This window comes from Pavona decussata, unplaced genomic scaffold (genome assembly GCF_977016875.1).
Source record: "Pavona decussata unplaced genomic scaffold, jaPavDecu1.1 SCAFFOLD_386, whole genome shotgun sequence".
Lineage (NCBI taxonomy): Eukaryota > Metazoa > Cnidaria > Anthozoa > Scleractinia > Agariciidae > Pavona > Pavona decussata.
The window spans coordinates 1,320,678-1,347,500 of record NW_028145758.1 but is presented as its reverse complement, the minus strand read 5'-3'; the positions used below and the strand labels follow the sequence as shown (position 1 = coordinate 1,347,500).

The following is a 26,823-nucleotide window of genomic DNA, read 5'->3' as shown; positions in this document are numbered from 1 at the left end:
GTCCAGCTGGAACTTCACCATTTCCAAAGTGTGGAAGTGTAGTGGAAAGCACCACCAACATCAAGTGTTTAAAATGTGTTGCAGGTGAAACATTTTCAGACGAGCAGGGAAGAAGTCCTTGCAGAGCTTGCTCTAAATGTACGTTTGGACAAAAAGAACTAGTACCTTGCAATCTGACCAATGACAGAGTTTGCGGTGAATGCGACAAAGGCTTTTATAAAGATGACATTAGTAATCAATGCAAACCATGCTCTGGTTGCTGTAATGATATTGAAGATGTACGTGTTAAAAAATGTAGTGAACAGAAAATGCCAGAAAATCTACAATGCAGTTACACCAAGAGGGCCATTAGTGTGTGCCAGCAACAAAGGAATCAAGAACCAACCGATCTAGAATCTAAAAGGGCCTTGGTTGTTTATGTTGCTGCTGGTTTAGCAGTAGGACTTGTAACTTCTGTTCTAGCAATGCTGTATTGGAAGTTGAAATATCGGCGGAAGTATCAGAGGCTCTCAACCCATCATTCAGTTGCCTTTTTACCGGGAACAGAAGAGGAGGGTAAGGTTTAACAGTTAAAAACATTAAGTTGTTACAGTTAAAAATAATAAATAAAACATTGAGACAGGTTTGCTACTTTTATTAACAAAACTAACTCATTCACTATTCAAATCAGCATTTTCTCTGGAGTTAACAACGCCTTATGGTTTGGAAAATGTCTAATAAAGACTGAGTTTGCTACTTACTTTGGTTTTCCATGTTTACAGTCAGAAGAACCCTTGAAAAGAGCAGTGATTTTGTGCAACCTGTTTACTCGTTGCACGAGTCAAGTTCGCGATCGAGTCACGAGCAAAATGACTTCGAGTCAGGCCCGGAGTCAGGATCCAACTTTTTCGATCTTTTATGTCTTCTGGTTGTTACTTTCGTTTACATATAATAATATTCCATTGGTAGACAGAAGGATTAACTGAGATCCCATTTCATACGATTTAATACCCCACAATATCTAGATGTGTGTGGACTCAACAGAAAACGGAATTCTTACCGTCCGCAGCCATCTGGGAGCCTACTACAACTCTGGTTTCCCAGTATGCTTAAAATCGAAAATGGCGCGAAAGGCTTGTCCATTATATAGCTTTGGCCTTATCCATATGCGTGAGTTTCTTAAGGCATAGTTAAAGGCTTTAGTCACCAACAACACTGGACAAACTTTCAGGAACATCAAAGTTGACGAGAAGGAATGGAGTTAATTTCGTTCAAAAAACGTGCTACCAACAAAAAAAACTCTCGCGATCGCGTCGACAGGGAAAACATCTCGTTCATGTTTAATGTTTCAAAGAGCTGCAGCTGTCGCTCATTATCAAGGCAAGATTCAAAATCAAAGATATCAAGACAAAAACAAAACAAAACGAAAAAGAAAATAAAGGAAACGAAACCTGACTCGAACGTGACTCGTGCTACGAGTAAACCTTAGCAAAGCATCTCCTCTCATCAGCTGATAATATAAAACAAAGACAAATTACCACCTGACTAATTAACAAGAAACAATGTTATTAAAGATCCCATTATTTCTTTATCTTTGCAGGGGCTCACCACGTACCAATGGAGGAACCAAAAGTAGATGTCTCGCAAGAAACCTTGTCTTTTACAAAATCTGGTGTCATGCTCCAGTTTAGGGACAGAGAGAGTTTTCTTCAAGACGCCCAAGAAATTAGATTAGAAATTTGTTGGGACAAAGCTGCTGGTGTCACACTTCAAGATCATGAATGGCAACTTAGTCCAGTCATAATATTTCACCCCCGTGGGTTGAAACCATCCAAGCCAGTCCAAGTGAGAATACCACACAGTGCATTAGTGTTTTATAGTCATGGATGGAATATCACACTCAAAAGTTCAAGTAGTTTAAAAAATGATGCAATTGTGTGGAAAGACGAAGACATCAATGAGGTTCATAATAATGAAGTCAGCTTTCATGCAGATCATCTTCTTTGTTATGTCGTTGTTGGTACAGTTTACAATTCCAAACCAACAAAGAAGCGCTTTCAGTGTGCGGTATTTGGAGGCGAAGGCAAAGTTGGTGAGAACTATACAGCATGCCTATATGTGTTCGATGACTGCGAAGCATCACTAGAGGTATGGGAACAGTGAAACTGACATTTAACAGTTAAGAGTTGTTAAACAGCTGCAGTTTGAGTTCTGATTGCTTGTCTTACATTTGTGAACTAATAATCCAAATTTGTAGAGAGTGGGGATATTAGAGGGAATTTTGTTTTCAAAAAAAGGTAAAAAAAACGTACTCTGATTACCCGGGGGGAGGGGTACTCTCCTATATGGGCTATACGGGGACGTGCCGCTGGATAGGGTAAGGTTTTTGGCCCCTCTGTCCTGAACAGGGTATATAATTTCAAGCAAGTCTGTCCCGGACCCGTCCTAGACAGGGTATGGTTGCAAGACTGTCGTCGAGTATTTGGCAATCCGAAATCAGAGACGTTAGTCTGCATTTATTTTAGTGAACAATGCCTCACGTCAATTGAGTTTCCACTTAAGGTTCACCGCTGTTAATGCGAAATTTTGGGAATGTTTTCGGCATCACTTCTAAGAAGTGTATTATTTTATCTGTTGTGATTGGTATTGGCGCTTCAATGCGTGGAACATCACGTCCGGTAAGTGACAGTGGGCCTTTAAATGTTATTACTATTACCAATAAACACTTGTGTCCCACAAGAGCTAGATGTTGTCCTCTGTCCTAATTAAGGGTCTTAAAATTGAGGACATTGTCCTACACAGGGTAGGTATTTAAGGTTATTTCGTCCTAAACAGGGTCAGGGTTTCAAATCCCCAGCGACAACCATATACCCAAACATGGGTCAAGTGCCCCCCCCCCCCCCCCCCCGGGTCTGATCACCATCTGGAACTGTTTTCAACAGTCAATAGGCTTGTATCGGGGGGCGACTACTAGCAGAACATTAATGGTTGTATGTATATGAGATTTGTGGCTTTCATTTTCAGTAGGACTTAAACTTTACAGAACCTAACAGATAGACGTCTTGAATTGTATTTTGCAGAAAATCATGGAAACAGAGAGATCAAGCAATAGGATTCTATTGGGATCCATTCAGTCACTATATGTTGAGGTTGTACAGGAGACTGATATTAAAATTTCTATTAAACAACCTGTTGAAGGTTGGAATGTAGGACACATAAATCCTCAGGTAAGAATACTTTATACTCTACCGCTCTCCCCCTCCAACTCTCTTCCAAAACTGGTCACCATGCAAAATTCTTTATTTTAGGTAAAAAAAATATATGTTGTAAGTTTATTTTCTTTTTGGATGTAAAATTTCCAAACTTGAGATTCATTGCTGTATTCTGAAACAATTAAACAGAAGTTGGCAGAGAACTAAAACGCAATTTGAATCATGACATCAGTACTGAGGGTTCTAATATTGCAGCAAGTTAATGTCTGCATTTTTGGAGAGTTTTTCAATGGAAATATCGACTAATGTTTATAAAAGCAAAAAGATTCTGTGGGGAAAGTCATGCAAAATAATACAAGAGAACGGCAGTAATGTACCTAATGGTGTTGTTGTTTATGTCTCTGTACAGGTCATATCACACAAGAGTCTGAAGGAATCCTACCAAACTATGCCAAGATCAGAGATATTATTTGAGCATGACAATGGTCGAAATAGAGACTTTTTCTGTACTTTTGAACTCACTGCAGATAATACCACAACCAAAATTACTGCAGTTGCTTCAATCAAGGAGGTGAGATTAAATGAAAATTCTGCACCCTGCCCTGATCCAAAGGTATTTAAAATCTGTTAAAAAGGACCTCTAGCTAGCTCTCATTTTTATCTAACTGATATGACAAGTAAACAACATAGCACCTCATTCCCCAAAGAACTCTGAATAATTACTTAATTGCTCTCTTTCACGTGTTAGCACCAATGCAAGCATGCATCATTCGGTATAAGGTTGTTAACAGAAAGTGTCCCACGACACCTCAACAAAACCATTCCTTTTTAATGAACAATAGGTGGGACACAAGAAATCTTGCTCTGTCCTCTTGAATATCCGGTATCTAATGTCCAGTTTAGCTGTTGTCATATACGATTTTGGTATCTTGGACTACACAAAGGGTGTTGGCTTGACAAACTGGTTTTGTGTTCTCTGTAGATGTAAGTTAGGCAGTCTACAACAGACTCCTTTTACAAACTTTACCTGCAACAAACTTCTTTTACATCCCACAGGATCCATTTAGGAGGTACCAGGAGAGCTACTCGGGTCAAAACCATCAGATGGTGACTGGAAGGGATCTGTGTGGTAAGTTGGTGTATCAGTACATGCAATTATAAGAATAGTTACTATATGAGAAAAAGTTAAGTATAAAGACCATACCCGCACCGGGCAACAAAGCCCCATTCAGAACTAGTGCCTCAGCGGTGCTAGAAAAGAGCTTATTTCAGATGATCCAGTGGTACCCTTTTTTCTTTCCGAGAGATACTCCAGGTGTGGTTATCTCATGGGGGCATAATGATCCCTAACTGCAACCCGCAAAAAGGGTCTGCATGTTTATATTAATCTTCATAAAATTCATACCGTATTTATTTATTTATTTTTTTATTTAAACATATTTTATTGCCGAAGTCTGCCCTAAGAGAAAAAAAAAACTCATCGAGAGGGCTCACTTCGAAATAACATTGAATTGAAAAAATTAACATTAAATAATAATTAGTCAGAGCGGCAGCAAAATTAACAAAAAGCAGCATTAAGCAATGCTAACAGGTGGAAAATATACATCTAGGTACTTTTATAAAATCTCTTCGATTCAGATATAAAAGACTGGACATGAAAAAATAGATCATTATTTTGCTTAGGAGAAAGTAACTGTGATCCAAACAGAAAAACTGATACAATTTGTGCTTTAGACATGGAAAACCACCTGTCAGCAAATATGCGAGCAGCAGAGGAGAGCAGGTTAATTCTAGGGGCAGAATAAAGTGGACATTCAAGAAGAAAATGCTTAATTGTCTCGCTGTAGAAACCACAAAAACGCACGGGGCTTTCTTTACAACCTATTTTATAAAGATAATAGTTAAGCGCGCAAGTGTCTAAACGTAAACGTATTTACACACCAACTCATCCGTAACATAACGATGACAACTGCTTACACACTTGAACAGCTTGTTAATAATCATGTTGACCTAGACCTTACCTTTCAGACCCCCTCATCACCAATGACGATAAGCCATCACTTTGTCTCCATGAACTTCCAAAAGAGGTACTGCATGCTGTATGCATGAAACTGGACCAGTCACTCAAAGGAATGGGTAACTGGCGACTTGTTGGAGAAAAGCTTGGATTTACACATCAGGAAATTGAAGTTTTTAGAGAAGAGTTTTTGACACCTGATGGAAGTCCATGCACTGTAATGCTTCAAGCTCTTCAGGCAAAGTCACCAAAGCTCACTGTAGCAGAGTTTGTGAATATTCTTCAAATTCGGAAAATTCAACGATTTGATGTTGTAGACATCCTGGAGCCTTACGTTTATGAGCTCTTTCCAGAAAATGAATATTAGTATTTAATAGTGGACCAATAAAAAGAATTGTTCTTCGACCGACTTCTCCGAGCGGAGACATACAAACAAACAAACAAACAAAAAATGTATCTTTTAAAAAACCAGGCTACAATCATCGTCATTAATGTATTCTGGGGGAATTGTGGAACAAAGATAGAAACAAATTTTTATGAAGTATTACAACACCTTCAATTGAAATATAGAAAGTTTGATTCATAGCTAAGCCCTATCTCAACAGCTATTATGATTATAGCAGGTTTTCCTTGGTTGCACTTTGTAAGTTTCAGTGAAATATCTTGATGAGAAACTCGTGAATGTTCACATCAACGTTCAGTAGAAGAACTTACCATTTACACAAGTAGTAGTAGTAGTAGTAGTAGTAGTAGTAGTAATACTAGTACATGTAACAAGAGTAATACCACGTGGGTAGTAATAATAGTACTAGTAAAATTAATAGTACTAAGTACTCAGTAAACCAAAACTACCGTAAAAATGTATCAAATAGAAAGTGAAATATACCAAACAAAGAAAATTCTTACAAGTAAATTTTAAATTACCCTACCGAAGAATCTGGAGTAAAAAAATAACAGAAATAAGCATCATTGAAAATAGTGCTTTACTTAAACATTAAGCTATAGGTCACGGAAACCAAAGTAAAACTTAACTTTAAATGTATTTGTGACCTTTGTGTGTTAATGTCATGGAATGGTACAAAGTAGACGAAATTCGCACGAATTAGTCAGAAAATCTTTTCTTTTTTTTCATTCAGGTTAAGCTATGGGTTAGGTTACTGCATAGGCAATTCTCTTCTATAAATGACCAGAATGTGCAATCGGAATAAATAAGAAATAAGAAGCTGTAGTTTCTACTTGTGCATTGAAGGAAATAAATATGAACTGAGAAAACTTGTAGTCGCCTGCTCTAACATGCAGCCGGATTCATTCATTGATTCGTTAGATGGTGATAACTTACAACAACATGGGTTGTCCAGGACGTATCTGAAAAACACTTTGGTGAGAGATGTTCCTGGTCGTCTTTATCGCTTAGGGTTCGAAGGTAATTTAATTTAACAATTATAACAGCAAAATTGAACTTCTATTTAGCCTGAATCAAGGAAACCGCTAGATGTGTCTCTCGTATTTTATTTGTTTATTTAAATTATTTCTGATCAGTATAAGTTTTAGATTTTTAACTTTGTAACCCTATAATATGTTTTCTAGATTTTCATCCTTTATATTTTATTTGTGTTACCAATTTACTGCTTGGCAGTACATTATTTGACAAGGTAACAAATTAATAAAATAATAAAGCTTTTTAAAATACTTGGATCATACTGAGTTTATTCCTTGCTAAAAACGGAAGACCGGGGATTTCACGTTTCTACACTTTATCATGGCCCATCTCGTTTCTTGGTATAATTGCTATCACCAAGTGACATGAAACAAGAGATTGCTTGCCAAAGTATAAATATGTAGCTATAAACAAAAAAGGTTTTCACAACAGCAATAAACAATAAACAGACTGCCTTTCAGTCTCATTCCTCCAACTTAACATTCATGACACAAGCTTCTGGATTACTGATTAGTTATAACAGATCAAGGATATGTACGTGATGAAAAGTTAATCGAAAGATTCCATTAAAAAAGATCGAGCTGGATAAAGAAAAGTTACAATAGGCCTTATCACGGTTTTCGACGCCATTTTGACGGGTAGGCAAACAGGCTTGAAATAACAGTGTTTGTATCGGAATCCGATGTCAAATAATTTTCATAAAACATCGCTTCTGAAAAATTCATGAATTGGAAACTTTTTGTACTAGGAAAAGGATTTTAAGAACAAAATTGGAGGGATGTAGCTGTGACAGAAAGCGTCCAGTCGAGTTTTGAACTTTCCATACATTTCCCTGTATTTTTTCCCGCGAACTATTTTTAGCAGCAGCTCACGGCTGGTTCGCCATACAGACAAATGTATGGAAAGTTCAAAACACGGCTGGACGCTTTCTGCCATAGCTACAGCCCTCCAATTTTGTTCTTGAAATAGTTTTTCTAGTGCCAAAAGTTTCCAATTCATGAATTTTTTAGAAGCGATGTTTTATGAAAATTATTTGACATCGGATTTCCATACAAACACTGTTATTTCAAGCCTGTTTGCCTACCCGTCAAAATGGCGTCGAAAACCGTGATAAGGCCTATTACCGTATGGTTTACAGCTCGTGCGACAGGCCAATGACCGACATTCAGACAGGGAAAATGCAAAACTTGCTGAGGAGAAAGTTGCTGAATCGTGACTTTCAATTCAAGTGGGCATTATGAAAACTAAGACCCCTGAAAACTATGACCTAAGACCTAAGACCCCCTAAAAGTTTTAATTGTAGAACTTAGGAGTTACACAAGAATTTAAAATGTAAAAATCACTTCGCACCTGACCATTTCCTTTGCTAGAGCGCGAGTTAGCGCGATAACTATTGTTTCAGCGAACTCTGTATGTTGTACCAATCTTGAAGAACGACCTTCACGCGAATAAAACGTGGGAAAAACCTACTGCTTTTCGTTCGGCAAGGTTCAGATCAGACAGAAGTCGAATTAGGCTCAATTTCCACCGCTCCTTCAGGCCCGACTTTCCTCCCCGGGGGTAAACGTGGGCTCATTCCCGACCGCAAGACATGAGACCAAGAGACGTGTTCTTATTTCAAGAACACCACTCCAGCTGTTACCTAGGGTTGCGCGACCAAATAATTATTTTAGCCAAACGGAAATAGGATGTGCATCTATAAACCAGCCATAATTATAATGATAACTGGACTGGAAAATAATGCCATTTTGGAAGGTTTGACTCACCATCTTCCAACTTGCAAAGGTGCAGTGTACCACATGGCTTGGTTCCTAACTGCATTTTTTATAACGTTCGCTTAGAAAGCTTTTAGGCAAAAAAGCTTCAAACTTTTACAAAAATCCAATGTCCCAGCAGCCCGCAAAGGCCCGGGCCGGAAACAACGGCAGTTTTGTTGGTACTGGTCAGCGGAAAAACCAAGATGGCAGAAACAAAATGGCGGGAGGATTAGCAAACCTCAGTGCTACCAGAAATTCTCATTTTTGAGGAAAGTGACTAAGTGGATGATTACCAAGAAGTTCCTGTTTCGCTCAGAAATAACAAGTGAAAAACTTTGCAGAGGAAAATATTATTTTTCAGGTGCATGGCGAATGGAAGGAATCCCAAGCGCTGGTACGTGACACACGGGTTCCGTTGTTGATGTTGTTGTCATCATCATTATCATCATCATTATTATTATTACAGAATGGTCTAGGGGAGAAGGGGCTCCAGAAATGAAAGGGGGCCCACGTTTGTCTACACCCGTCTAAATAGCCTGCAGGGTTGGTGCATTTATTGTCTATGCAGTATAAATCATCGCTTCCCTATTCCCCGAGCTCGATCCGCTGCCCAAAACTTTGACTTCGAATGGACAGATAGTTTATTGGGAAATCACTTCAGAGCCAAAAGGCTGAATTGCGTAACTTACAAATGTTATAAATACAAAATCACAAAGCAATGAATTCGAAATTATGCGAAAGGGCCATTCTAAAGGATATGAATGTATATAAATATATGCAAAACCTTTGTACACTATGTACACTTTAGGTATAACTGCGTTAAGGCGAACTATTTGCATGGATTCACATTGCGGGAATGAAAGAATTAACGCCTAAAACGATCTGTGACAATGATATAGTTTGAGAAATCTGAAGAATAGTGCCAAGTTTCATCAATTTGAAAAGCTTCCTCCTTGAGACCTTACCGGGGCTCACATTTTTTGTTTCTTATACTATAAGAATAACGAAAAGACCCATGTGACATTCAATAACACAATTTATTATGTGTGTATATTACACAAAATCAACATTTGACTTCACTGACATGCAAATAAAATCCATCCATTACGTTTGCAAATTCAATGTTAATCAAAGGGAACTGTATTCTTGTTTACAACAGTAAATAACCAAACTATACTAACATTCACAAGCACACCAATGCATGACATGAACATGATTAAACTGTTCATTGCCCTATTAAAAAGCATCAATACTCAATAAACAGGCAAAACATAAAAGAATACCATGTTGTTGCAGTCATTCTTTAAAGAAAGTTAAAATCTACCATTTCAGTGACAAGAATGCAAAGAATGTTGTACTGTTCAGAAATACATGAACGTAATTACATGTGTGTAATTTGCTTGTCACATTTTTTCTGATCAAAAAGGAGAAATCTCAGTGTGTCATGTCAGCTGAGGCCAAACCTGCTGAAACTGGTTCTATTCCCAGGAAAAAGAGAAGATTTATAAAATATGGTCCATTGAAAATAAATCACAGTATAATAAGTTATTCTTTTTTGTTTTGCCTGATAACACAGTTTATAATCATACAATTTGTAAGTAAAAGAAATAATAGAATAAGCAAGATACTACACATGGGAACAAAACTATTTCGATTTCATTTAATTGTATCTATTTTAATCTATATAAATAGATATATAGAACGTTTTGACTTGTTTTCAAAGGATATAGTAATACACTGAGTTGTGGCTCATGTTTCCAAAACATTTTTTCATTAATATCCAAACTTTCCCAAAGTTGTATTACCATATAATTTAGTAATTTCATGTACTTGTGAAACCAAGTAAAACGTTTTTTTTTTTTTTCTTAAATGATGCATTATGTACATGCAGGTTTTAGGTTCAAATGCTGTGATTCTGCTTGATTACAAAAAAACTGTAGAAAACAGATGTAAATGTAGAAAAAGGTGAAGTAGAAAACAGTTGCAATATACAGCAAATTACGTACTGGACTGACGCTAGATAGATTTCAAAAGCAAAATAGGTATTGATCGGTTGTGCAGTTCCAGAAAAAATCCATACCTACCCCATGGAAGGTCATCGAAAATTTCCTAGGGGGAGGGAGTTCTTAGAACTAACTCAAAATTTTTGAAGCAAGGTATAAAGTTAAATTGGAATTTCCTAGGGGAGAGGGGGAGGGGGAGTTGCAAAACAAAAACCTTCCGTTGGGGGAGCATGGATATTTTTTGGAACTGCACAATATTTATTGAATTAACAATTTAAGGATTCATTTGAAGCTGTACCAGTAGTTTGAACCATGTATACTATAATTTATTCAAATGTATTTGAATGTAATATACCTGTTACAATATACTAAAAATAATGTAAACATAGTTTTAATATTATTGATAGCGTACATTAGAGGTGAAGAGTTTTGACTGTGTAATTTATAAGCCTGTAATTTAAGGCATAAGTAAGCACAAACAACTTTTGAACCTAAAATAAACAAAAACGAACAGCTGCTTACATTAGTTTTGACTAATAATGTTTTTACATATTTACATTTGAAGAGTACTATGCAAAACTATCATAGGTGGCAATTTTGTTGAAACTTTGTTTTGCTTACAAACAAATGCTGAATGTTTGTTTTCTTATCAAGTTTTAGGCTTTGGTTAGAGAGATTACCTTCCTTTTCAACTTAAGTAACTGAAACATTAAAGACCAATACTGGTTTGAATTCTTTTGGTGGAAATTGAAACTTTTCTTGAGTGGTCTTTGATTTGGCAAATTCCCAGATATGATAGATTTTAAAGCCTATATATTTCAGTACTGTGTTGAGACCCAAATTAACCAGACATGGATCAACAACTATTCTGACACGCTTGTTTTAAGGCAATTGTGAAGGGCATTTGACCATTAAATAAATTCACAATACTAATTCAGGAAATTTGTGACATGTTTCATTCATGAAACACGAGGAAAAGTTTCATCCGATTTCCAAACACATCAGTAAGTTGGTTTGAAACATTTTAGCGAAGAGTGTTTTATCCGATTGACAAACTCTAGGAAGTGGATTGAAAAAATGTGGCTCAATCGAATTTTTAACCAACATAGAGGTTTGAATAACGCTTTTCTTAGACTCATTAATAATTCATGAAGAGAAAACAAAAGAACGCACTACGTGATATAAATTATCATAAAATTGATGAAATTTTGCTTTCAATTTTTCGAAGAGCAAATCAAGACCAACAAATCATAGCAGACGAATCATGTTGAAAAGTTTGGGTGACAATGTGTGAATGTTGTAGCCTAATTTTGCGGTGGAATTTCCTTCAGCATTGCTCAATCAGGAATAAATGGTGATCGTCCAATCATAGGCATTAAATCATGTCTGAAAAATGTGGGTCTATACATAGTACTGAAATCGACTGTAAAGAAAACCAATTTTTTTAAGTACCGGACCATACGTCCCTTCCCCAAAATGGCGGCAACAGATTTGAATGAGTTAAAATTGAACTGAATGAAAAACTGATACCAGCACTAGAAAGAGCACCTTTACTTTAGTGACCTTGCAAAGTTTCAGCATATTAGGTGTTATATCAGCTTAGGAAATGTAAGATAAAATTTGACAAATTTACAGACGTTTGTATGACTGGGGGTATACGTCATACCCCCAGTCATCCATACGTCTATACATTTTCCATTTTTCAACTTACATTTTCTCAGCTGATATTTCACCTGATATGCTGAAACTTGGCACGGTTACTAAAGTAAAAGTGCTCTTTCTAGTGCTGGTATACGTTTTTAATTTTAACTGATTTGAATTTTCGGCCGCCATTTTGGAGATGGGTCTATTATCCAGTAAGTAGCAAAAAAATTTTCAACAAAATTGTCACTTAGTATAGTTTTGCATAAGACCCTTCATTCACACAAATACATGGCATTCACCTAAATGTACTTTATAGCCACTATTGGCTGTTAGATATGCAAACAAGATATAAGTTGAGTCAGAATGATGTTTGTTCCATGAACCTAAAAGTTTAATGGCCTTTATAGCTACCCCCGAGTCTCCTGTTGCTCAGTGGTAGAGCATCCGAACTTCAGTAATTGGAAGGTCTTAGGTTTGACTCCTGATAGGAGCACTCGGATTTTTTTTTTCCGAGTATGCCTGTGTCATTTTCTAGAATAATACATCATCCTCATTCGTTGACCAGGCCTGAAATGTACCATCACATTTATTTCATATACCACACGTTCGGCATTCAAATCCTAGCAGTATGCAGGATATTTGTCCCTTGAACCTTGCTTAATGGCCTTACTGACTCACACGAGTGTCCTGAAGCTCGATGTCGAGCATCCGAACTTAAGTAATCCGCGCGGAAGGTCTTAGGTTCGACTCCTGAAAGAAGCACTCGTATTTCTTTTTTTTCTGAGTATGCCTGTGTCACTTTCTAGAATAATACACCATTATCACTCATTCACCAGGCTTGAATACCATCACGTTTATTTTAAGATATAAGGTGTTTGCCTTTGACCTAGTTTCTTGTGGCACATGCCTTAAAAATGTTGTGTATTGTGTAGAGTTTTGGTTTTGTGAATGCCATGCATTTGAACAACTGGGCCTTTCACTGTAATCAAAGCCATTAATAACAATCTTAATAATAATAATACTTTATTCAATCTGATCAATGTGAACATCGATACCATGAACAGGAGATACCAGAGGTTATCCCTATCAAGGGTATCCTCTTTAATAATAATAAACAAATAATTAATAGTAATAAACACTATGCATAACTGTTTTACGACAGTAACGGCACCATCCATTTCATAACTTTAACCTAATGGCTAAGATCGTAATGTAATGGAAGACACTGGTACATTCATTGTTCCACTGATAAGCTAGGAAAATTTACCACCTGTTTAGTGTCTGACAGGATACTTATTACTTAAGTCAGGACTTATTGCAATTAATCAAAACAATCACAATTTATGAATCTCCAGTCAATGTCAACTTACTTTAAGGTATTTTTTGTAATCACTTCAAACCGTGAATCAAGATCACTTGGATAATGGCTGCAAGGTAGCTACCTTAAAGGCTAAGTTTTAATTTGCATTTTTCGTATGAAGTTTTAACAACTCAGTATATGGATTAGAATTCCGGAGATGTGGGTTTGCAGAATAGCGACATTTTCTCACTTGCACAAGGCGAGCACAATTAATTAATCTGCTGTTTAAACCACAGACAATTCAGAAACACTTAATATTTTCATATTATATTTGGGTTTCACTCAGGCTTCATTTTGTGATGGATCTGCAGCTAATCATCAATTTTAGGGCCAGCCTTAAACCTTTCAAAGCTACAGATTTCTTTGCATTTTTATTCCTTCCATCATTCCAGAGAGATGTATGCAATAACCCAGTAGCGGTGCAATTGAATATTCTATCCATGAAAAAGTATGTAGAAAATGTTTTGATAATCTTCATGCCGGTTTTTGTTAGAGAAAAAGACATCCATGGTGTGGATGGCATGGAAGCTGTCAAATGGCAAAATGTATTCAACTTTCTTAGAGCATTCCACTGAAGTTAAAGAAATGGCTGACACTGTTCATCTCCGGACGTTTCCTGCATTTACGTCTGCAGCTGCCAGCCCTGCACACCATTTATTAATTATGAGGCATGACAAAACGTCGATTCCTCTAAACTTTGGAGCCCTGCATTACTCAAGCATAAACTTGAGTTTACTATTGAAGCTAACTTAACTTTTTTCAGGCAAACGACTTGTAATGTTTAAGCTAAAGTTAAGAGAGTTGATATTAGGTAACTCGTATTTTTGGCCACGGTAAAGTGCTGATGTTTCGAGCATTAGCCCTTCAACAAAGTAACCCCTGAAGGGTTATTACGCTTGAAACGTCAGCATTCAAATCTCGTTACAAGGCCAATTTACCTTTACAGTAATCAAATAAATAAATTCAAATATTCGTTGACCTGAACATGGCTGACTAGCTTTAATTTGATTGCTCAATAACTAACAAAAAAGTTTTTTTTTTTTTTTTTAATTTATTATTTTTTATTTTTATTTTTTTACTAACAAAAAAGTTAGCGAAGTTTGACTCGACGTAATTAAGGGAAAAGGGTTTAAAATGGCAACAAACATAAAAATACAGCTAGACATATCTATGGTCCAAGCACCTTAAAGAATGATGATAATACTGTGCAGCAGGTAAACAACAGTTGCATCAGATAGTTAAGCTGACAAGTACGCATCACCTGCAGTACTACATTGCATCTTCAGTACTGTCACTGTAACCTCTGAAATGATGCCATGGTGCCTGAACTATCCTGGGTAGCTTTCAGTCTCATTGAGAACCTAACAACAACTGGCTAAATGACAGAAATGAAGCACAAGGTTAAAAAGTGAAAATTCGATCTCACAGGTTTGCTGGTACAAGATATTACCCTTTTCTGTATATATTCAGTGCTATCTTTATGTGGTCGTTTAATTTAATCTAGTAACCTTACATTTTCTTGTAACATGTTGCCTTAAAAAATGGTTTTGTCTTTTATTAGATATAACATTTGTGGAATCCTTCCTCACAAAGATATGACTCACTTTATGACACAAAATGGATGGATTCTGAGAATACTTACCATATGAATTATAAGTGGGCTGTCCTTCAGACTAAAAAAATAACAATAATAAGAATAATGAATTAACTGTGTTCAATATGTTTATATAATGGAGTGAAAATTAAAGTGATAAACAACACTGGAGGTAACAATAAAAAAAGTAACGAAGCAATTAATTCACTAAAATTAAATTTTGGCTCAAGTTAAAACTGAAAGGGGTACCTATCTTTCAAATTGCTGGATGATTTTAAAACTAGTCTTTTATATTGACAATTTCTGAACATAATTGCATCTATGAATGAATGAACGAATGAATGAATGTTTATTTCCCATAATTATAAGTAACATAAGAAGTACATAGTGCAATTTACATTGAAGTCGGGAGGAAAACTAAAGAAACCCTTACGGGCTTTTACAAAGTAGTCCCCCTTTGATTCAAATTACATAATTTTTAAGCTAAATTAATCAGGATATCAGGTTTGGTGTACAAATAACAGTTAATATAATAATAAAAGGTGCAAGTAAAATTATGTAAGTTAACGCCTATATCATAATCATTGAAAGAGAAGGAATTGCTTCATTTTCTTTTTGAAAACATGTATAGAAAGAGATCGTTTTATTTCTAGAGGAGTTTTGTTCCATGTATCAACTATCTTACTTCTTAAAGAGTATTTTCCATAGTTAGTTCGGTTAAAACACTTATGTAGATGTTTTGAACTCCTGGTATTATAATCATGGACTTGCGTGTTTTCAATGCAGAGGTCACTGAAATAGGTGGGTAACGATTTACTGATAAGACTAAAACTGAAAGATCCGATTAGTAGGTCATTAAGTTGGTAAATATTTAAGAGACCCATCTTTATAAAAAGAGGAAGAGATGGTGCGGTATATGGAGAGAATGTTATGATACGTAGTGCTTTTTTTTGTAATTTGAACAATTTCATTAGCCTTGTGGGGTAATTATTTGCCCAAACGGTATTTCCGTAATGCAGGTAAGGGTAAATCAAACTATTGTATAATATTTTCAAGAGTACTTGACTGACATAGAAGCGAATCCTACATAGCATACCGGTGGCTTTTATTATCTTCTTAGTGATATAATCAAATTATAAGATTCTTCCATGTTAAGTGCTGGTCAATTATAATTCCTAAGAATTTAGTTCTATCTACTCTCTGGATCTCCTTATTATCAAGCTTAAGAGTCAGTGATTTTTTTAACTGTTTCTTTGCTGTTCTAAATATTATGTAATTGGATTTTTTTATGTTGAGTGTAAGTTGATTTAGTGTTAACCATTCTTGAACATTAACTAATTCCGCATTTATATTACACTCGAGTTCATTTATGTCTTTACCTGAGCAAAACAGATTAGTATCATCTGCAAATAATATAGTAGATAAATTTTTGGTAGAATTGTTTAGGTCATTAATCTATGTATGCATCAAGTTTTTTATTCCAAATAACATAATATAATAAAACAGTAAAAATGTAATACCCATATTGGGATCAACATTTTCCTGGAGATGTCTCCATACTCCACTATCATTCTTATGTGCGCCTGGCATGTCTCCCTGGGGATGCCAAGGCACTCCATTAGCACGATAGCTGTAGCTTGAGGAATTCTATGCTGGCTGAAAGACCTTATTTGGTGCAAGGGAATCTGCAAAATTAATAAAAAGTAAAGTAATTTAGTGGAAAAACATAGCCACAAAGGTAATAATAATAATAATAATAATAATAATAATAATAATAATAATAAATGATAATACTAATAATAATAATAATAATAATTAACCCCAGAAGAGAAAACAACTCCCACTATCAAGATGGTGAAGACTGGCCACAACTATTAATACTCACCTGCTGCTGCGAATGCCACTACTACTACTGCTACTGCTACTGCTACTGCTGCTGCTGCTGCTGTTGCTGCTACTACTACTACTACTACTACTACTACTACGTAAATGCCACATGCCACATAACTTGCAACAAGATGAGGATAATGTGTGCTAGTCCAATTGGAAATGGATGGTTATATTATTTCATGTTGAAAATGTACTGGGTGTAAACAAGAAAAAAATCATTGAAGCGTGCAGAACAATGAACATTTGCATGTTCGCAGGAAAATAAACGACTTTCACGCTTTTAAATTATATCATATTACTTATTTATTCCATGCACATCCATGTTGCAGACCTGAATATACATTTCTTGAAAAGGACTGGTATTTATATTTTTCCTGGAGAGACAACCAAGGCAGCTACTGGTTGACAGTTTATGTTAAGTCTCCTTCCAGCCAGTTTTATTCCCAATTTGTCCAGGGTTTAGAACAGTTTCTTCCCCAATGGAACACATAGTTTTCAATTCCACCTTCTTCATACAGGGCAACGAAAGACATGAATCCATCAGGCATTACTAACAGCCATATCATGATCAGCTGATTGATGAAAACGTTAATTTATAAACTAGCTACATAAGATTGCTTTTCTTTGTGGTTACAAATAAGACATGAAGGGAGTATTTATTCTGATGTAACATTTTTAATTAGCTCAGATCATGGAAAAAGCAAGCATGTTTACATCTAAGCTGTCTGCAAAATACTTTTCGGAGTTCTTTGTTATATCGTTTTTGAATGTAGGCTGCATTGTGCTGTGCAAGGTAGAGGTTTTCAACCTTTGAATCTCAAGAAAAAGCCCGTTAAGTTTGACCACTGAAATGATAGCTAGTGGCTGAACACTGATTACAGTTTGTTTGCTGTACCTAGGATGGTTGTATCAAAGAAGTACATATGCCATAGCAGAGTGACCAATTAAACTGAACACATACTTTCAATTGTGGTGATGTTTGTTTGTTTTTGCTTTGTTTAAGTTAAATCTAAAGAAACTTTTTTACCTTTCATTGTCGCCCTTCCCCACATGAAGTAAGGTCTTTATTATGGTTCTGCACCTATAAATCGCTGTTAGAGAGAGGAGAAGAGTTAAAGTTATGTGCTTACGTTATCAGCCATATGAGCTGGTGCCCTTATTCGGAATTTTCCTTCCAGCTGCTCCAATAACTGAAACGTGATCCTCAGGTGCACGTCTTTGTCGATAAATAGGTTGTGAAAGTGTTGACACTCTCGCATGGTTAGATGTTCATCCCCTATTGGAACTAAAACTGTTTTCATTCCTTGTCGTTCTTCCAAGGTTGCGATCCACTTGTTTACTCTTCCCTAGGAAGAAAGGCAAGAAGAATGCTAATTAAATTTTCACCGGGACAGATAAATTAATTCCATGATCATCACTCTTACTTTCAGTTTATGAGTTGCAAATGATATTAATTGTTGTTTGATTTATTTTTCAGTGGGTTTCTGTGATTGACGCTGAATAGCGTTTATAATTGGTCCCTTGTCTGGTTGGGCAGGACAATATAATGTACTTTATGCCCAGCAAAACATTATGCCTACTCAACCCAAGACGTCTTTGAACAACTGGGGTACGTGTCCCTAAGAATGTGTCTTTAATGTACACATATTAATATCATTCAGTAACTATACTCTCCCATAAAAATTATGGAGATTGGTCCTACCTCTTGAAAACGGTCAGAACTAATAATGTACACAGATAGCCATTGCTCAATTGTTGCAGGGTGGCCTTGTGCTAAGACGAAGAGCATAAAATCTCCCTCTTTGCATGGTATTTCAACTGACGTATCACAATAATCTGCAGATGAAAGATCAACAGCTGACATAAGCCCGTAAAAACTCTAACAAATAATACACATGCTAAAAAATAAGCCAAAATAAACCGTGTTAACAATGGGTTCCCCTGTGTAATCACTTTACTGTACCCAGTACATAATGGCTGTCCTCAATCGTCAAACAGGAGAAAACAAAAAGCAACAACTTGAAAAGGAATATTGCCGGAATGGTCATTGAAAGCAGTTTCGGCCAACACCGTTTTTCGCAGGTTTTCAACAAAACATTATGGTATGGGATGTACTACTGATGTGAAATGATACAAGCACAATTGAGTTTATACTTCCATTATTTTATGTGTCATACATTCTAAAATGTCTATCCCCTGTGAACCATTGAAATAAGGAGCAAGTGAAGACCACCTACAAACAATGAGCAAGATTTTTTCTTAAATCAGTTGATTTTGAGAAAAATAGAAATACTTGAGAGTGAGTGGACTATAGGCCAAAGGGAATGAACGAGGTGAGGATTTTGAGTTTGAATTTGTACGACATTTTTTAGTCAAAATGTGACGTTAAAAATGAATTAGAGGTGAATGAGATACTAACCATGAATAGGAGTTTTGTGGTCTTGCTCTACAACGGAGCGTGTGCCTTGTGGCCTTGTGATATATTCAGCACCTTCTGCTATTGAGGAATCCGTGAGAGATGCCTCGGGTGTATCAGGAAGAAAATGTAACTGATTTGCCAAAGTCTGACGAAGGATACGTTCAGCCTCGTCGGCAAGAGGTGGTGTGCCCTGTTCCGTCGCTAGTATTTTGCCACAGAGGTTGCACCGTGTCCGTTCACCATCAGTTGCTTGAAACGTAACCACAGTTCCACCACTTGCACATTTACATTTCTCAGTTCCATTATTCTCGTTACCGTACAGTTCTGGAGGTGATTCTGCTTGGGTACTACTTCTTCCACTTTCTTCCGCCATGAGTGATAGTTCTGCTTGTTCTAAACTATTCGAGTCTTCATTTGCGTTACTTGTTCGTTCATCTGTCTGAAATAAATATTTTTCAAATCGACTGATTAAAGGCCCTTGGTAGGGTCACACGGTACAACGTAAACACTGGTAAACATAATATGTTCCTCACTGGGATACTCATGATACAATCGGAAAAGGAAATCTGTACACAGCTGAACCCATTCAGAAGGAATGGAATAACATTTTTAACCAAGTCAAATTTAGGTATTCTTTTTTTGCCTTTGGAAACCACGGCCGTAACTTTCAGGAAGCGTGAAACGAAAGTGAAAGTTTTCCCGTGTCGAGTTGTTTCGATTATCAGTCGGCTTTCTTGTTTCGCGGTTGTGGTAACACCTTTGCAAAGCCATCCCCAAGCAAAAGAATCTTCTTAAAATACCTCATTTAGTCTTCTTGGGTCCATGGTTGCTTCTGTTTAGTGTAATAATCAGTTAAGAGCATTGAACGGATGATTCGGCATTTGATCGAATGGCAAAAATATTTTCTCGACTGCTTATAAACCAACAAGGAAATGGTAAACGTCATAACCCCTGTCAGTCACGATAGACCAATCAAAACCATTAATGAATCATACAAATTAAGTTTGATTGGTTGGTCAGGACACGGGGAATCCCCACCTTACCTTGTGAATGATAATTAGGCATCTTATACTGTAAACAGTAAACCGAAAGTGAAAGTTTTCCGTGGCGAATCGTTTCGATTATCCCTTGATTATCAGTCGGCTTTCTTGTTTCGCTGTTGTGGAATCCCCACCTAAATTTTGTTGAAAACGAAAGCGTTCTTGTCAATGATGCATGATTAGGTATCTCTGTAAACTGGCGTAGTCGATCCCGAACAGTTCGAATTCAGACCATCTCTTCGTCAAAAAAGGCCTAAAAGAGTGTGTATCACTAGGGCACAGAAAGCACGTAACCTGCCTTGTAAACAGCTTGCAACTTCTTTAATAGTAAGACTCCAACGCCTAGTAATTGACGATCATCAATTTACCGTTGAATTCAAGAGAACGCCGATTTGTGAAATGAATATTTTTATTATCTCCTTACTGGTAAGTTGATTTTCGTTGTTTTATATACACATATGAAAAAATGCTGTGCTTTAACCTGTTGAAGCGAACATAACTTCTAGGACATTTCGAAGATGTCAGATTGTTGTGTGCTGTTTGGGTTTCAGAGTGGTGGGGTGTCCATTAGAGAAACCTATACAACTTACATGCTCAGACTGGTAATATCTTTTGAACATCGTTAACAAATTTGTTACTTGGAAGGATCTGACGAAGATATGTTTAGCCTTATAGCTTAGTACATCGTTTGAACTTAGGTAGGTAGCTGTCTCTCCTTTGTCTCAGTTATAGTTTTCCTTATAAGGGCACTTCTTCAAAAGACTGTTGTTGGTGGCACTGCCGAAGTTGAACAACCGAAGCGGAAGTTATGTTGATTCGTCTTCGTTAGTGTCAGTAAAAACAGTATTTTCACTAACTGTTACTCCCATTCGAGAGACAAGCGTTCATTTGATTAACATCGCGTCCAGTTTCAGGTAGTCCAGAAGAATGCTGCTCTGATTTGCCAAAATGATCAACTTGTGATGGAATTCTCAAACGGTCACCTCACCTGTGTGAAATGCCCAAAATGTCCTCCTGGCCTCGGATCAACAGTACCTTGTGGCAGTGTTTTACCCGTGGCCCAAAACGTGTCTGTCACATGCAAACCTTGTTTGCAAGGGGAATATTCCGATTCAATGTCCTCTGAAGATTGCAAGCCCTGCTCAAAATGTCTCCCTGATGAAGCCATGGTGACACAATGTACCAATATTTCTGACACACGCTGTAGCTGTAAACCCTGCCCAAAAGGATATTACCGCAATAAAACGATATCGAAATGTCTCCCCTGTTCAGAATGTTGTTTGGATGGTACGGATGAAGTAGTTCCACAGTGTGTTAGCCAAACGATTCCTCGTAGTCAAACGTGTAGCTACCAGAAAAGGAAACCTTGTGGGTCTAAATGCTGGTTTGATGAGATAACTGTTGCAAGCCGTGATGGAAAATACAACTGCCAACGCTGTCCAGCATGTTCTAAAGAGAGCGGTCTCACTGTACCTTGTGGAAGTGTTGTAAGTGAAGAAACGTTTATTGGCTGTGAAAGGCCCTCCCTGGGAAAAACGTTTGTCAATCAACAAGGGGTATTACAGTCCTGCAACACCTGTTCTCTCGGACAAGAAGTGATCCAAAATTGTTCCTCAAACGTCGATACCAAATGTGGTGGATGTAAGAAAGGTTTTTACTATAATTACCATTCGAAGACTTGCCAGGAGTGTTTTACGTGTTGCAACCGTATTTACAGTGACAATATAATGAAATGCATCAGAGAACGAATGCCATTTGTAGATCTAAATAAAGGGTTTCCAACGGGAAACGTTCTCTCATTCTTACACCAACAAACGCAATCTTTTCAAGCTGACCATGAATGCTACCTTTGGAAATTGCTTAATACTGATAATCGGAGGAAACTCGCTTTAGGTTTGGTTCTCGTTGTTTTAACATATTTTGTTTGGAATTTGACCTTTCGAAGAAGAAAGCATTCTAGAAATAAAGTAGAAGACTTTGACGTTCCCAATCTTGACAAAACAGAGCCTGCGTCACTGCAGAAGGGACCGCAGTTTAACACTACATCAGAAGCTACTCAAGATGCGTCTACAGGTGAGTTAGATTCATTGAAATATCTACATTTAAATTACGTTTAGCTGCAGCTACTTCTTCCTCGTCCTCATCCTCGTCTACCCCTGCCCACTTCTTCTGAGTCATGCTTGTCTTCATTTTCTCCTTTTGTATCATTTGTGTAGCTGAAGTGGTTTTTATTTATTAGTACAACTTTATTAACCAGCAACTGGTCATAACAAAAATTAATGTAAAATACTTCGAGACCTTTTCCCAGCCGCCAATTTAATTGCAACACTTTGAAAATCAACTCAACATGCACTTCTGCTACTTGTACACGATACATGTACGTACAGCTCAGTGATGTTTTCCCGGGTGTTTTGCGTGTACATATTTATTTGTATTTGTTATCTAATCAGTATTGAAATGCACTTTTTAGATGCCAAAAATGTGGTTCCAGAATATCCAGAACGACAAACCCCTGGTCATGGAATTTTTGAGAAGACCGGTGTTGAAGTTATAGCCCTTGGAAGCTCCCAACACTTGCCACTCGATTTAGCTCTGGAAGCCACATCAAACTCAGCAATGCCTGGTTTTCTTGAAGAGGATGAAATAGCATTAAGTCCAGCAATTGCATTTTGTTTAACGACCAAATTGGATCGACCCGTTGAAGTTCTGATACCCCATGGAGCAAACATGATTTTCTCTCCTAAGGAATGGAGGATTCTCCTGAAAGAGTTTCGGGAGGAGAGGTGGGTCAATGTAAGCCAACGTGTGACTGAGGGACATGGAATAAAAAACTTTGTCGCTAAAAGCAACCATGTGAGCTTTCAAACAGATCATCTGTCAACATTTGCAGTTGTCGGGAAGCTTCTCCAGCATTCTGTGACAGCATTCAAAAGAATGAAAGTGGTGGCATTTTGCAGTGAAACCAGCATTGGAGAAGACCTTCATGTGAGGGTGTATTGTTTTGATGATTGCGAATATTCATTTGAGGTATGTTTTGTAATTAAATGTTTTCCGATCCTTTCGTTTGCACCCGCTATGAGTCAACTGGGTTTGAAGTCTGAGAGAACTAGGATGGTTTGCTTAAAGGGACAGTATCACGCTATTTTTAGTAACACAACGAAAATCGGAAAGACGCTATTCGGTTGATAGCAGCCAAGATATAATGACAAAATTCCATTAAAAGACTATCAGAATGCAAAGAAACTATCCAAGGATATTTTCGCCGGCAGATGACCAAGATAGAGATCAGAGGGGTTCAAATTTGAAAACGTCTGGCGGACGTTTTCAAATTTCGCTGTTGTAACGTACTAAAAATCGCCGGTTGTACTATATTTTGGTTCAACCTTTCGTCTTAGAATCACTATTAACATTTCTTTAAATTAGCGAATGAGAAATTAATTAACACAATGTTCAAAGTTTAAATTTAGTGAATTTTGCCCAAAAATCACGATTCTCCCATGATACTGCCCCTTTAACCGCGGTCCTCTTATAGGTGCTTCTGTCTTCTTTAATTTGTGACCTTTTACAGCTGTAGCTCTCAAACCAGCGACACTATTGCAAAGCCTTGGGTGTATTACAAGAATAGTTGCCACTTCCATTACTACCGTTAACGAATTTAACATCTTTAACATCAATTTTTGACACTGTTGCGTATTTTGTTGTCCTCTCTTTATTTAAATAGGGGCTTATGAGGAGGGAGAAAGAAAACGGAGGAAAACTAATCTCCTCGATTGAATCTCTTGACTTCTCTGTTACCAGTGAAAAGGACGTGGAGATCACTGTAGCAGATACTGAAGGCTGGCGACTTGACCAAACCTTACCAACGGTATTGAATATTTTGTCATTGAAGTTGGTCTGACATGCGTAAAATCCAGTATTTATACAAATTAAATCCCTAGGTTTTCTAGTAATTTGACAGTGAAGACCTTTAACTTGAAGCATCACTTTCTTACCACACCAACTCGAACCAACACACTAAACACTGGAGAACCATGCCACCACAATATCGTTGTTATGCAATTTTAGTTGATATCAATGTTGTCAATGTCTGCGTTATAGCAGAAGCAATCGTGTATAGTACTTTAACATGCCGATAATTGAGACTACAACTTTGTCTTAATTTATTACAGCTATAGGTGTGCACTTACGTGTGAATTTATTATCATGTTTTAATTCTGGCTTCTGATAAATGAACCTATGCGGTTCCTAATCATGTTGTAATTCCAATGATTTTCAGAAGTGTAACTAGACAACTGCTCCTTACTGAAAACATTAATTCGGGGGTCTAATGTTTGATTACGTGGTTAAAATAAATTCATTTTCTATGTCCCTTTCCATCCTCGTGAACATTCTGCACACCATTTGCAGCTGTCATTTGTAGTCAATGCTTATATGTGATTCTTTTTTCAGAAACTCAGTTGCAACTTGCTAAAAAACTCATTGGACAACACTCCCCTGAGTGATCTGGTGTTTCATCCCACAACAAAAGGGATGAGTAAGTTCTTTGTTGTGATGACTTTGACGCAGGAGCCATCCAGTAAAACTGTGATGTACGCAAGTACTGCTATTAGAAAGGTAACCTCATAAAGCTTGCTTGCTTGCGTGCTTTTTAAGGGGAAGTATTACGCGAATTTGATGTCAGTTCAAAAGCCCCCAAAAATGTTTGTCTATCAACACACACACAAAAAAAACAGTTGCCTAGTTTTGATATAAATTATCATCCCAGTGAAATAAAACTGTTGATTGGTGCCTCTGATATTATTATGTATTGTTAGTAACAATTAATTACTTTTTCTAAACTTTGCTTTCTTAAACTTTGTAACCCGGTCCCTGGCACAATGTTTTATTCTTAATCTGTTAAATTTTTGTTATTTTCGTCTTCATTTGTAAACACAGTCATTGTAATCCATTTTTTTATAAGATGTGTGAATTTAAATAAACACAATTTCTCTTTTCTCAAAAAACCCTACGACAGTTCTCCTTTAAGCAGATTACCAGTTGATCATTATTATTATTATTATTATTTAATATTATTATTATTATTATTTTTATTATTATTATATGTAAAAACAATCTTTTACCGTTTTCTCCTTTGATCACAACTTTAAGATTTTCTCATGTTGTTAACACGTTTCTTTTAATTGATAATCCAGGGTGTCATGACAAGGATTCAGCATTGTTTCAATGGTACGTAGCTGGTGCTTTTAGTTTACTGAAGACTGAGTGAATAACAGTCGATAGTAGTTAGCATTAGATAGAACACGATCCCACATTAAGATGTGTATGCTTAAACCATTATCGTGTGTAAATAATAATAATAATAATAATAATAATAATAATAATAATAATAATAATAATAATAATAATAATAATAATAATAACAAGAATTTGTAGTGCGCAAATTCCATATGGATATGCTCAAATGCGCATGTAAAATAAAGGGTTGTATGTATATATTCTATATTTCCAACCAATTTCATCATTTCCACGCTATTGTTTTAACAAGAACCGCCAAGGAGGGGTGTTGCCTTTCCTTCTTGATACATTTTGTATTGAATTTGAATTTTTTTCCTTTCTTCATTTCCAGCGGTTCACGGAAATGATGGAGTGAAAATAAAAGCTGAAGCACTAGTGGAAAAACAAGTGGACGGTGACGAGTGCATCATATCTATTAATCCCTGAAATGGGCAGCCCTCGAAATCGAGTCAAACTTTACCTGATTTATATCGCTTTTAAAGGGTAATTGAATGATATAGCCAACTGAATTAATAGTTTATGATTGTAGAGTTAATTGTATGTGATTGCCATATTTGTTTAACCTGGCTCTCAAATCCGAGTTACCTGTTTATTGTAATTTAAATATACATTTTTGCATGCTTTGTTGAACGGTTGATAGAAAAAATACGATTAACCATTAGCCATCTATCCTCGTATCCTTGAATAACGTTTTTAACCGTCTGAAAGTAACGGCTACCTGAAAGCGACGGCCCCTTTGTCTTACTAAATTCAAATTTCACGGTAGTGAACGAGGAGCTGACGTCACTATATGGCTTCAAGAGCACAATTCAAACGTGAATGGGGATTCCCGTTTTGGCGTGTAGTATGCGCATTTTTAAGTGGCATTTTAATCTGCAACTTTAAGCACAGACATTGGAAAAAAAAAAATACAGTAATACCCCAGCCACAGTATACCAGTTTTCTCAACACAATGTTCAATATGTTTCGTTTCTAACAGAACTTCATTGATCCAATTAATGTAAACGTCAAACTATGTTTAAGAAATAGCATTTTTCATCTGAATCAGAGGTCACTTCAAGATTTGCATGTAACAACGCATCCCGACGAAAGGGTTACTTAATGTTCGACAATGGAAGTAAAGTACTAAATACAGTGATATAATAAACATAAAGCATTTCATTGTTTACAAAATG

At 36.7% G+C, this 26,823-nt stretch overlaps 3 protein-coding genes across 4 annotated transcripts in view; 2 read left to right on the top strand and 1 right to left on the bottom strand.

Annotated features, from left to right (window-relative positions):
* LOC146451541 (uncharacterized) overlaps nt 1-6,903 on the top strand; it is a 10,078-nt gene extending 3,175 nt beyond the window's left edge. The window contains exons 3-8 of the mRNA XM_085099025.1: nt 1-555; nt 1,580-2,127; nt 3,060-3,206; nt 3,601-3,762; nt 4,248-4,320; nt 5,220-6,903. The exon at nt 1-555 is cut by the window's left edge and continues 499 nt beyond it. Coding sequence (XP_084955151.1) covers nt 1-555; nt 1,580-2,127; nt 3,060-3,206; nt 3,601-3,762; nt 4,248-4,320; nt 5,220-5,575 — 1,841 coding nt within the window. The 3' untranslated portion in view covers nt 5,576-6,903. The remainder of the gene's footprint in view (nt 556-1,579; nt 2,128-3,059; nt 3,207-3,600; nt 3,763-4,247; nt 4,321-5,219) is intronic.
* Nucleotides 6,904-9,421: 2,518 nt separating this feature from the next.
* LOC146451540 (uncharacterized) lies at nt 9,422-20,270 on the bottom strand. Of its 2 annotated transcripts, XM_085099079.1 has the most exons (7): nt 20,114-20,270; nt 19,314-19,752; nt 18,597-18,730; nt 18,025-18,240; nt 16,525-16,689; nt 15,053-15,083; nt 9,422-14,785 (listed from the first exon to the last, which is right to left on the bottom strand). In XM_085099079.1, the coding sequence occupies exons 1-7, from the start codon at nt 20,135-20,137 to the stop codon at nt 14,772-14,774; spliced, it is 1,023 nt and encodes a 340-aa protein (XP_084955205.1). In that variant the 5' UTR covers nt 20,138-20,270; the 3' UTR covers nt 9,422-14,771. The 2 variants fall into 2 exon arrangements, 1 of the variants encoding a protein (XP_084955205.1); XR_014860014.1 differs by lacking the exons at nt 9,422-14,785; nt 15,053-15,083 and having other exon boundaries at nt 16,551-16,689; nt 17,922-18,240.
* Nucleotides 20,271-20,604: 334 nt separating this feature from the next.
* Nucleotides 20,605-26,821, top strand: LOC146451539 (uncharacterized). Its single transcript, XM_085099037.1, has 7 exons — nt 20,605-20,779; nt 21,262-22,426; nt 22,824-23,380; nt 24,075-24,218; nt 24,803-24,967; nt 25,546-25,579; nt 25,980-26,821. Exons 1-7 carry the CDS (start codon nt 20,753-20,755, stop codon nt 26,072-26,074), a joined length of 2,187 nt encoding a protein of 728 aa, XP_084955163.1. The 5' UTR covers nt 20,605-20,752; the 3' UTR covers nt 26,075-26,821.
* The last annotated feature ends 2 nt before the right edge of the window (nt 26,822-26,823 follow it).

Bases quoted from the DNA above. Each gene is read 5' to 3' on its own strand.
- LOC146451540 (XM_085099079.1), bottom strand. From the start codon at position 20,137: ATGGACCCAAGAAGACTAAATGAG. The intron at 19,753-20,113 runs GTATTTTAAGAA...TATTTATTTCAG, and splicing joins ACCCAAGAAGACTAAATGAG to ACAGATGAACGAACAAGTAA. The intron at 16,690-18,024 runs GTAAGCACATAA...TTAATTTTGCAG, and splicing joins CAGCTCATATGGCTGATAAC to ATTCCCTTGCACCAAATAAG.
- LOC146451539 (XM_085099037.1), top strand. From the start codon at position 20,753: ATGAATATTTTTATTATCTCCTTACTG. The intron at 20,780-21,261 runs GTAAGTTGATTT...CATCGCGTCCAG, and splicing joins TTTTTATTATCTCCTTACTG to TTTCAGGTAGTCCAGAAGAA. The intron at 24,968-25,545 runs GTAACCTCATAA...TTGATAATCCAG, and splicing joins CAAGTACTGCTATTAGAAAG to GGTGTCATGACAAGGATTCA.